Below are 11,570 nucleotides of genomic sequence, written 5' to 3'. Positions count from 1 at the left end.
TTCCCTTGTGTTCGATGAGGGAGAGTATAGGCTTTATAGAGGTTTAAACTCTTTGTTTCAATCTCCAGATAACTAAACAAGCAAAATAGCTGACTACCAGAGTCTAGCTGAGGATGAATGAAGGTAGAGAGCAAACACAGGTGACCAGAGGTCTACGGCTAGACTTCCAACACCAAACCTAGACTGAAGTATTTCTCACGGTAGAGAAACAGACTAGCTGTGGCAGACAGCAGACAGTACTGTAAGTCCTTCCCTTCTCTGAGGCATCACAGATAGCTTAAGTCCAGAATAACGCTGATTGTTCCAGCACTTTGTGGAACCAAGACAGTACAGATGCACACAGTAGCACAACTGATTCTGAGGCTGACTTGAACCAATGAGGCTCTCTGGTATTTAGAGGGTCTCTTATTATTATTGGGGGTCCCTTTTTAAGACTGTCTACTGAGCTCCTTATATACCCTACAGTAATTCGAAATTCATAACAATAGGGTGGGAGAATTGCCTGGTTACTAGGCAACATAGACAATAGTGTGAGAGAATAGTGTGAGCAAATAGGATGAGTCAGCTAGCTTGTGGACTTGTGATTGGTCCTTGAGCATAGGCTGAGTCAACATGACTCATCTCTATAAATAGAAGGGAATAGCATGAGTCATATTGACATAGAATGAGTCATATCCGCATAGCGTGAGTCATATGTAAGGGAGTGAGTCATAAAGGCATGGAATGAGTCATATGGACATAGAATGAGTCATATCAAGGGAAAACAGTGGAATGTCTCGGATCCTCCTAGAATATTCTGCGCCCTGAATATTCTCACAGTCCTCCTGCTTTGATGCTGCACCGAAATTGTTCTCCTTGCAATAGCAAGTGTTTTGCATGATTGAAGTCAATGTCATATATGTCTTCATTGTCGATTCCCAGCCAGTTATTGAAGATACTGTCCACCAAACCTTCCATTACCGATCTGTATATTCCAAATGTAGTGGCTTGAAGCTGGTACTTGTGGTACAGTTCAGGCCTGGAAGGGATACGTTCAGTGCACAGCAACAGCTTAGTTTGGCATTCGAACGATCTCCTAGTCTGACATTGCATGTGCGACATCAACGAAACGACAACTTGCACCACTTTGGGACAAGGTTAGAATATGAATGGGCATTTTATACCATACATGACCATAGTGACACCCATTTATAGGTCAAAATCACCCATTATGTGCTAATAATATGGGCTATGACCTCCTACAATTCATGGATTATTGGGTATCACAGGCTTATGGCTTTTAAAAGGGAACTGACTGCATGGACCTATGGGTTATTGCAGGTTATGGGTTATGAGCGGTGTGGGTTCTGACAGACTCGACTGTAGACGGCAGTTGCAGATGCTCCTGCACTCCACCTGGACGACGGCTTTCCAGCAACGGCCAAGGTCTTGGGAACACACTGATGAAGCACGGAAAAGAGTCAAGCTCAGATATGTGTATACGGAAGGGGTTTGATCTGCAAGAAGAGCTCCTCTAAACACGCCTGGAACAAACTGGATACACCTGGATAAAGATAGTTTATACAAACCGCTACAGCTCAAGTCCATAGAAGTCCAGATTTAATATCGGAGCAATCACCTATCGCAATTCCTTTGGGGGTATCCACTCCGGTATATTCCCCCATTCGAACTTCACATTCTCAAACGCCTTCCGGGCGCTCGGAGGCAAGATCTCCAAGTAGTTGGGCGGAAGAAGCGCATCGTACTTATTGATCTCAGGTTTATAAGTCACCTTGGCATTAGCGAAGTCAGGGGGCCCCTGAATCGGTTTGGATGGCTGCACTGTCTGAGGCAGCGAAAACATAGAAAGGGATGAAGGCATGTTACTCGAAGCGCCGAATGCTAAGACGGGCTGCTGCTGCTGTTGCGGAGCCCCGAATACGGATGTCGTCTGAGCGGCGCCAAACGCAGTCGGTGTCGATGTTGCATTGCTTGTACTACCGAACGCGCCACTGCCACCACCAGTAGACCCGAAGGCAGATGATTGTGGCGTACTCGAGCCAAATACCGACGAAGTCGATGGCGGCGTCTGACTTCCGAAAGCTGAGCTGGAACCAAAAGCCGACGTCGTGTTCTGTGCTGGTGCGGGTGAGCCAAATGCGCTGGTAGCAGGGGTAACCAGAGACGGCTGGCCGAATACTGAACCGCCTGTCGTGGATGGACCAGCAGCAGGACTAGCGCCGAAAGCAGATGGTGCTTGCCCGGCAAAGGCAGAAAAAGCCCCTCCTGTACTACCACTTGCAGCAGGCGTGCCAAACGCCGATGTTCCTGAACTGCCGCTGCCACTAAACGCGGAACCCCCAAATGCGCCCGTTGCGGGTTTTATGAAAGAGTGTCCGGGTTGCGATGATTGCCCGAAAACTAACGTCTGCTGTGATGGCTGGCCAGACGTAGATGTGGATGGTTGAGTTTGTCCAAAGACAGACGGTTGCCCAAAAGCTGAGGCTGGCTGTTGTGGCTGTCCGAAGACTGAGGTTGTCTGCTGCTGCTGGGGTTGCCCAAACACGGATATCGACTGTTGAGCTTGACCGAAGGCCGAGGCAGATTGTTGAGGTTGGCCGAATACGGAGGTGGATTGCGGTGTTTGTGATTGCCCAAACACGGAGGTGGTCTGTTGCTGAGGTTGCCCGAACGCAGAGGGAGCACTGCTACTCCCCAGCCCGGAGAAAGCGGTTTTCCCACCCAAAGAGGACTGGCCGAAGGCGGGCTGTCCGAGCGTAGACTGGCCAAAAGCAGGTTTGCCGAACGCTGAAGTGGCGGTCGAGGACGAAGGTGCACCAAATACTGAAGACGCAGAAGCGGCGTTACCAGCGCTTCCGAAGGCAGAAGTACCGAAAGTGGGCTGGGATGCACCGAAACCGGACCCCATTGCGCCAGACCCGCTGCTCGCCTCGCTAGCCTTAACAGCCTGGTCGAATGCTGCCTTGACATTGGCACGTGCGTTAGCGTAGATCTGGTCAGCAGCAGCTATTTTCTCTGCTTCGTATTTCATCTTGAGATGCCACTATTTAGTATTTCCACAAGATATTCAGATGCTACCCGCACGTAATCGTTCACTGCACCCGATTTCAGGGCTAGCATCGCCTTGACGCGCAATTCTTCCGCCGATTCATCCAAACCCGCAACAAGCAAAGGTTCGTGCTTTGCGGGACCATAAGACGAAAGTGGCCACATTGGTTTGTCCACTTGAGGCGTTAGGTCTTTTGTGATAGTTTCAAGACTGTCGAGTATGTCCAGAGGACGGTCTTAGACGAAAGGCTAAGGCTGCCTCACCTAAATGGCACGATTTTCTGGTTCCCGGCCGGCGTCCATGACGAGTCTTCACGAATGGTCCATCAATAGGAAGACGTGATTTGAAGAGAATCCTCACTGCCAAATCCCCCTGGCCTCTGACCGTCTCTGGGATGTTCATTTCTGCAGTTATTGCCAAACTTGCAGCGGCCTTGTAGAAAGTATTGGCAGACGACCTGTTTCTTCTTGTCAAAACATTCATATTGATACCTTGCGTCTCTCACCATGATTTCTCAGTGCTGACTGTCGAGTAGTGACCTACGGAGACCAGAGTCCTGAAGCCGCTCAGACTAAGTTTAAAGCAGGTCACGGTGCAGGTAGACGCGATGCGCCCTCTCATGTGGCGTTTCCCACGCGTCGCGTTGTTTCTCCCCGCTGTGGCCAAAGGTCATTTCTGCCCAAGTCGGTCGTCGCCCACGATGTCGGGCGAGTCCTCTAAACGCTCCAACTTGATTGACGTGTACGTGTCCTTGGACGACTTCCTTTGCTTTGCTTACGCGCTTATAGGACGTATCAGCAACTGCATTCCGCTCTCTACTCGCCCGAAGAAGGTTTCGACAGTGAACAGCTCCGAGACTTGCTGAAGCCCCGTATAGACCGCTTCCGAAATGTTGCAGACCCGTTCGGGAAGCCTTCAGACGCGTCGAGGAAGAGGATCGACTCGGGTATGGTGACGCTAGACGACGGAGTAAAGTTCCGGGTGGAGAATGCAGACAAGGAGGTCATCTTTGCTATCAGCAAGAAGTTCAACATTGACGAGGTGCAGGCATTCATTCTTCTTCGCTCCTTCTTCTACAACGAGGGTGTCCCTCCAGAAGCCGGGACGGAATCAGTACCCTTTCTCGACAGTGTGCTGAACGCGATTACTCCGTTCTACTTCTCCGAGCGTCTCTTCGCTGCACGCATCGTCATACCCTTGATCCGCGCTTATGGCAATCCTCCTGATCGAGCATACATTGCTGCATCAACTCTCCTGCCCCAGATCCTGCAGGACAGCTCCGAGTTCATCAAATCCTTGCTTCGAGACTATGTGAACAGCACCCAGTCGCCGCTGGAACCCCATATTGCCGCTGATCATAGGGCTGCTGCCCGCTGGTCTAAACAAAACGTTCGCTTGCAGATCGTCATGCTTGAGATAGTGTTCTGGCTGTTGCTGGAATATTACACTCCCTGCGAAGGTTGGCTGGTCGTGCAGGTGCTCGAAGGTGCTTATGAAACGAACATGGGCTCTATTCAACAAAACTCGGCCTTCTTGATGGATTCTCAGGGATCACAGCTGCTAGAAGACAGTGCCGCGATGTGGTCCTTGATCACTGTCGAGATATTCGAACTGGAGCGGATTGCGGAACCCGGCGAACTGGAGATCTCCTCCGATCCTCAGAACAAGAAGAGCTACACCGCTTCTCCTGAGAGTCTCAAGCGCATCCACGAGATCATCACGTCAAGAACGGACAGTCAATATGTATTCGCGTATATGGCTTGGACCTACGTGCTGTCGCGCTTGGCAGACATTGCGAAATCCCTCAAGGAGATCCCAAATAGTTATAAAGACGTCCTAAATCACCTCTTCCACTCCAGCAGAGCGTACAGCAAGGACGGTAAACCACTCCATGTCCTGATGCTCAATGCTTGTCTGAGCCCAGAGGCTGGCCTGTTCGAGCGGATGTTGTCCCTATTGACGACGTCCCCGGTTTTCGTCACCTCCGTGGCTTGGAAAGTAGGATCTTCGCTTAACGAATTCAACGAGATTGGTTTCAGATCTGTACTTAAAGGTGAGGCTAAGGAGCCGAGCGGACTCAACCTATAACCCACGATTTACATCATTGACACAGGTCTGCTGATGGCTATTCTTGAAACCGCACCAGTCGAGTTCATGCCTGACTTTGACTCCTTTGTCGAGGTCTGGATTGCGCTATTTGGGCGGAGCGAGACCGAAGCTGTCGCGGGCCTTTGCAGGCAATACTGGAACTCTGACAGGATCAAGAGTGCCTCTCGCGCAGCCGTGCTGGACGTTGCCAGGGTACAGTTCCCTGTCCGCCCTTGTACAGTCTTGCGAATTCTCCGGGCTTTGACTGCTTTCGGCTATATGGACACCGATCCCTTGTCCAACGGTAATCGCATCGACGAAGACCTGACTCCAGAGCGGGACTACTGTTCACGGGAGGTCTTCCAGTACTTCCGTACACTCGAGACATATACTCAAGTCATCCCCATGAGCGCAACGTCAGGCTCACATGCCCTATACGAAAGACGGCTCGAGCGTGTCGGCAACTCCGCAGACGTCCGCGTAATCTATGTGAATCTCCGGCCTATCAAACTTCCCGGTGGCACTATTCTGCCTCCGCTGTCGGTGGGCCGGTTATTGAGTCCGGAAGACGGGGAACAGCTGGTTCTGGCTTGGAACCACACGCACTCTGGTTGGAAGCTCGTGCTGGAGATCATGACCACTTACGTCTACGAACGCCGCCTACATCCCGGACTGGGCACAAGACACAGAGACGTATCGTTCGACCAACACGCTCCCGGACAGCTCGAGACGTTACGGCTGCATGAAATCGGCATGGAGCTTGATGCAGGCAATGATGAATCTCTAATCACTGACTGTCTTGATCTCATCCGCAGCGCCGTGCAAGACAATCCACCGCTAGCGGAAGAGCTCTTGGACTCGTTAGAGAGGGGTAATGCTGTGGTTGCGCACACGATGACTGAAGCGCAAGCTCCGGATCTTGTTCAATTAACAACCTTGATATTGGAAGAGGCGCTCTCCAGGTCCGGCCAGCATTCCAAGCGACCCCCTCGGAGGGAGGTCATCATTTCGGCCATGAGCGTCCTCGCTGCACTCCTACCGCTGCCCCGTTATTCTAACCGGGTTTGGCTGTTCTTGCGGTCAACAACATCGTTGTTTGGTTCTACCGGCGCCACCGGAGGACTTTCCAATATTCTGGCCGCTGAAAGGGTCACTGGCCATTATACGATGACCCTGGCTTTGCTGAATCTCGTACAGCAACTATTCCGGGAAGCGTCTTGTTCGCTCTTGTCGGTACTCCCTCGCAACGTTCGATTACAGGAGGTTAAGGAAGAGGTTCTCCAGCGTGTCGCACTGTTTGTACACGAGAAGATATGGCGGGAATATGTTGGCTGGAAGTACGCCCGTGTTGGAGACAAGTCCGAGATTGGCAAGCGACTGGCAGCATTCTACATTGATGTCCTCGAGCAATCACCTCCTTCGCTGGAGAATGCGCCTTTTGCATCCTTAAGTCGGGACCTCATTAATCTCCTCCTTTTTGAAGCCAATATTTCGACTGTCAGCCCCTTGATCTCCTCTATCACTGAGGGCAGCCCTCTTCTCGATCAACTTTATACAGCTCGCCGCTACAGCGATGCGAGGAGGTTGATCTTGATGATGGAGCTTGACACTCGATTAGCCCGGATGGTTCTGAACCACAAATTGCAGGTCCCCAGCGGCACGGGCTTGTCTCTATTAGAGAGAGTACTCTGCGGGAGCGCAGCCGGTGGTGCACTCTCAAACAATAGTCAACGGTACCGGAACGATCCGATGGACGTTCTGTTTGCTCTTGTCAAAGATAGGCAGGTGGGTAGATTTGTTCCGTACGAGGCTGCACGGCTATTGTTTGGTCTTTGTGCGTCTCTGGCATCCTCCCAGGTCTCCCCTCCGACTATCATCGGCCATCTTTCTGACCCAGAAGCGTCGGTCTCATCACTTGTTCAAATCATCCAACATCCCTACGACGAGCCTTTCTTGCGGGTTGCTGTTTGGAACTTCATATCGCTAGCTGTTGATAAGGAGCCCGCATTGGCGACGCTATTTGTAGCTGGCTCGTTCCGCATCCTCGAGGGTAAGATGGGAAAGACCGACGACAGCGAGACGAAGTCTACAGATTTGGTCATGAATAAGCCTCGGAGAAGACAGCGTAGTGCCTTGGGCGCCGCATCTGACATGCTCGGTCAGTGGAGAGAGCTCTGGGAACATATGCCCCAGCTTCTCCACTCCATCTTGCAGTTCCTGGATATGGTCTGGCTTCACGGTATAGAACATCGCACCGTTCTGAAGTCGCTTCGGGAAGACGCGGATTTCTGGGAGAAGTTAGTCTCCATTGTTACAGAAGAGCTTGGACCTGTCCCCGATTACAGATCTGAGACATTCGTGGACTACGATGAAGCTCGCCACTCTAATCTCCATGAAGCAGTGTCTCTTCACGCCTATCGGACAATGGCGAAGGCTCTGGCGGTGCAAGTCATTGCTCGAGATATAGAGATGCGTACGCAGCTGGATGAGAAGTCGCGGACACTGAATAAACCAGCCAGCTACAAGGCGATCGAAGGCATTATCAAGGACGACTTCCAGCTGTCCGACTTCATCTCGGAAGCGGCGATAAGCTCATATGAACCTGGGTTGTATGACGAGATGACTGACGTGATCAGGCAGCACTGTCCCGCTCTGGACCTGGAGCACTTACGGGTGCAGGATCCGGAGATGGAACGAGAATTTGGAGACAGCTTCGCATTCTCGACCTCATTGCTTCAACTACGGCTTCATCCCTTCAGGTCTACTGGCGATAGCCATTCGTCATCTCTCGCAGATGATCTGGAACACAAGCTCTATTCGATAAATTTGAATCAGTCTATCACACATGCGCAAACTGCCCTCAGTCTCTCGTGGCAACATCTTTTACGGGAGGTCGCGCCCTTCCTAGGGACGAATTCTCCAGTACGCGTGACTCTTTTGACTCTGGCGGCCTCGACCAGCGAAAGTGTGTCTGATGAGAAACGTTCTGGAGAAATGATGTCCGCCATCCACCACGGGAGACTGGCTTTGATTCTGGCTTTATTGGAAGCTGCATGGTTCTCTGATAATGACAAGAACGATGAGATCGAGCAATTCATCGCCGTCGTAAAGAACATTCACGACATTATGCTTAACAAGCCTCAGTCCCCAATGCAATCCTTCATGGGATTGACGAAAGTGCCTTACCATCGAGTGCTGCTACAGATCGTGTACTTCTGCCTGAAGCAGGCCAGGTCCCTCATCCGGCGACCAAAGACGCTGAATGCCTCGCAGCGGTTGACCATCTCGGCTATGTTGGAAGCTACTCAGGCCTTGGATATCGACGCTCTTCGAGTGGTCCTTGACTTAGCGAGGAGTCGGACCGAGTGGGACATCGACCAAGATCTGCAACTCTTGATAGCGGTCTTTGAGCAATGTACCCACCCAGAATTGAGCGCCTCCTCTACGTTCTGGCTTACTCGATGTCAAGAAACTAGCGTCATCCGTGCTAGCCTCGAATTATTCTCTCAAATGGATATCGTGGGTGTCTCTGATCTTCCAGCACTTCGGACGAGACGTCGGGCACTGTACACCGATCGCATCCTGCAATTCCATTTGGCCCTGGCCTGCGTTCCTGCAGCAGCGGAGCGATTGGCGACGGACGGCCTGCTCATCGCGTACAGCAACAATCGCATCAGCGAAGCCGTCAGCAGAGGCCAGATAAACGTCACCATCTCTGAGCTGCCTGGAGAACGCAGTCCAGCTCATCAAGCTTACTGCATGATGTTGGCTCTCATTGCGTCTGTCTTCGAAGCACTGGGTAGACGCAGTCATCACTTCGACCTTGAGGCTTGCGCATTTGTCCAGGTTTCCGGGCAACAGATCGCCCGGACCCTATCATGGACTATCGGGGATCCTCTTTCTATGCCGCTCATAGAGGAGATGGAACAAACGGTGAACCTCTTCTACGCCATCGCGGAGAGCACGCCTCCCGGCTTGCAGAGGGACGAGACAGTGCAGAAGGTCCTTCGCGCGTTCACGACGAGCGCCTTGCTCCTGCTCCAACAATTGAACTATGCTCTGACGCATCCCAACCATCTCGCCAGCGTGCTGGAACCCGTGACGTCGGAAGAGAGGCAACAGCTGGAGAGAGACTCCCAAGGGCCGTCATTGCAATCCACGGAGCACTTGGATCCACGAACGCGGCCGTTCTTGACCGGAGTAGTTCACAAGCTGTTCAGGCTCACGAGCGCGCTCATATCAACCCTGATCAGTATCAGCAACGGAGAGACCGTGCTCCTTGGCGATCAAGACGACTGGCCGCTGGACGAAGCTATCATCTACCCAGTGAGTCCTCCCGCGATCTTTGTTTAAATGCTTTCACTCATAGCACCTTGTAGCACACTAAAGTAGTCCTGGACGAGCAGGCGTCGCTGGGGACGCTCCTCGAGCTGGGCAACTGCACGCTCGACGTGCTCCGCGTGCTGTCTAGCCACCCACCAGGGCAGGCGATCATGCCCTCGTCCACGTCGACGCTCACGAAGCCGCTGGACGTGAAGGACGCAAGCGACACGGCGCGGAAGAATCTCGAAGCCGTGCTCTTCTACGCGGTGACGCAGCTCGCGATGTGGTGCGCACAGCCCGAGTTCGAGGTGGGGGAGATGGAGGTCGTGGAGGACGCGTCCGCCGCCGGCGATAACTCTTCGCTTTCGCATTCCCAGAAGGACGAGCTGAGGAGGTCCGGAAGGAGGAGGTCGACGGGGGGGCTGGGGGGTAATTTGAAGAGGGGCATGATGGGCGAGGTTATAGGCGAGCTGCAGGTGTTGATAGGGAAGGCAAGAGGCGTGCTGAGCAAGGCCGAGGGTGTCGAGCTAGTGCCGCTGTTGGATCAGTTCTTGGTGTTCAGGATTTTGGCGGGGGTGTACGACAAGTCATGACACGAGTCACGCAAAAGTATATAGCGAGTGTGTATCGGATGTATTAGGTGCTTGTATTTTTATTGTTTCCTTTACCCCGTCAAAACGTCGACTCCGTCGTATGTTATGAGTACTGTGTGTTCGGCTTGTGCAGCCCGCGCGCAGTTCTAGGGGTATTATCAGGCGGGTGTATCCTCACAAACAGTACTTCGAGTGTGTACCTCGGTGGATGTAGCTGGCGCGGTGGTAGTCGGTAAGTAGCAAAGACGCATGACGGTTTCAATACGTACTCCAACCATCAGGGAATATCCATCCTCGGGGGTTAGTACCTTGGATGATAGCCGGTTCTATGGTGAAACAATGACCGGGGACCATCACGCCCGGTTCGTCATTCACTTACGCGGACATGATAGTCAGCATATCCGCATATTAGGAAGGGCACTCACGGTGATGCAGGATCCACGGCGGGCGGTGGAACACCGTCCCGATCCCATGCCCCGTGAACTGCGTGCTGATGCACATCTGCATACCGCGGGCCCTGCTCTCGCGCTCGACGCACGCGTGGACGGCGCGCCCGATGTCCTTGAAGGGCCGCCCGGGCCCGCAAGCGGCGATACCGGCGTTGAGCGCGAGCTCGGTGGTGGCGAGGAGGTGTGCGCCTGGGGCGTCGAGGGAGGAGGGCGAGAGGGCGAAGGTGCGCGAGGTGTCGCCGTGGTAGCCGTCGAGGTAGACCGTGATGTCGATGTTCACGAGGTCGGTTGGCTGGAGGGGACGGCTGGACGGGGGTCAGAGATGAGGGTTAAGTGTAAGAGTGGTGAATAAGGCAGAGACGCACTCGTCGGGTATGCCGTGCACAATTATGTTGTTCACACTTGTGCAGCAGGATTTGGGGAAGCCGGAGTAGAGGAGCGGGGAGGGGTAGGCGTTGTGGGAGATGATGTACTGGTGGATGAGCGAGTCGATCTCGGCCGTCGTTGTACCTGGCTGATTCTTGTGAGATGGGCCTAGGAGCCTCGGACCAGGAGAGGTGAACACGCCCTCCTTCATTAGCATCGAGCGCACCGTAGAGCCGCGTTGGCTCTTCAGCAGAGCTCGATGCCCGGGAAGGAGTGGAACTGACCATCCTCTACGTTTCGTTGGCGTAGATATGTCCAATGCCTTCAACGCACCTTCACTAAGTCCCCTGCGTACGTCAAGACATCTTTTGCTAGACTAGCAGCTCGTCGCATCCTTCTCTCCTCCTCGGTGCCCAGCTTGATCAGCCCATCACCTTCCCAAGGGTCGCCATTGAACCCGTCCTCGGCCTGATCTTGTGATTTCCCAACATACGGTGGGCGCCGGATGTGTTGCGGGACAGGGTGCGGCATAATATGAGACGTGCCGTAGACAAATGGTTCCTCGGGTAGAATGACATCGTACAACCCAAAGTTGTAGTCCTCGTCATGTCCCTCTGTCGTTGTGGACGAGAAGCGGGCGTGCCGTACTGCTGGTTTACGCCATCGTCGGACACGACCTAACGAACGAAGACCCAAGGATAT

The 11,570-nt window shown here is 53.1% G+C and overlaps 3 protein-coding genes across 3 annotated transcripts; 1 reads left to right on the top strand and 2 right to left on the bottom strand.

Moving 5' to 3' along the window:
* Window positions 1-1,568: 1,568 nt before the first annotated feature.
* On the bottom strand, window positions 1,569-3,670 carry GLOTRDRAFT_113760 (uncharacterized protein; the record flags this gene model as incomplete). Its single annotated transcript, XM_007863824.1, has 5 exons — window positions 1,569-3,031; window positions 3,085-3,259; window positions 3,313-3,358; window positions 3,410-3,506; window positions 3,593-3,670. 5 exons carry the CDS (start codon window positions 3,668-3,670, stop codon window positions 1,619-1,621), a joined length of 1,809 nt encoding a protein of 602 aa, XP_007862015.1. The 3' UTR covers window positions 1,569-1,618.
* Window positions 3,671-3,739: 69 nt separating this feature from the next.
* On the top strand, window positions 3,740-10,260 carry GLOTRDRAFT_69872 (uncharacterized protein). The gene is made up of 4 exons (XM_007863823.1): window positions 3,740-3,790; window positions 3,838-5,102; window positions 5,163-9,463; window positions 9,517-10,260. Exons 1-4 carry the CDS (start codon window positions 3,750-3,752, stop codon window positions 10,051-10,053), a joined length of 6,144 nt encoding a protein of 2,047 aa, XP_007862014.1. The 5' UTR covers window positions 3,740-3,749; the 3' UTR covers window positions 10,054-10,260.
* GLOTRDRAFT_103003 (methionyl aminopeptidase) lies at window positions 10,125-11,399 on the bottom strand (the record flags this gene model as incomplete). Its single annotated transcript, XM_007863822.1, has 6 exons — window positions 10,125-10,199; window positions 10,254-10,267; window positions 10,323-10,427; window positions 10,479-10,807; window positions 10,868-11,016; window positions 11,202-11,399. 6 exons carry the CDS (start codon window positions 11,397-11,399, stop codon window positions 10,125-10,127), a joined length of 870 nt encoding a protein of 289 aa, XP_007862013.1.
* Window positions 11,400-11,570: the final 171 nt, after the last annotated feature.

This window comes from Gloeophyllum trabeum, assembly GCF_000344685.1.
Source record: "Gloeophyllum trabeum ATCC 11539 unplaced genomic scaffold GLOTRscaffold_00002, whole genome shotgun sequence".
NCBI classification, from domain to species: Eukaryota; Fungi; Basidiomycota; class Agaricomycetes; order Gloeophyllales; family Gloeophyllaceae; genus Gloeophyllum; species Gloeophyllum trabeum.
This window is presented reverse-complemented; position numbering and strand designations above follow the sequence as displayed.

Bases quoted from the DNA above. Each gene is read 5' to 3' on its own strand.
- GLOTRDRAFT_69872 (XM_007863823.1), top strand. From the start codon at position 3,750: ATGTCGGGCGAGTCCTCTAAACGCTCCAACTTGATTGACGT. The intron at 3,791-3,837 runs GTACGTGTCCTT...ACGCGCTTATAG, and splicing joins CGCTCCAACTTGATTGACGT to GACGTATCAGCAACTGCATT. The intron at 5,103-5,162 runs GTGAGGCTAAGG...TCATTGACACAG, and splicing joins TTTCAGATCTGTACTTAAAG to GTCTGCTGATGGCTATTCTT.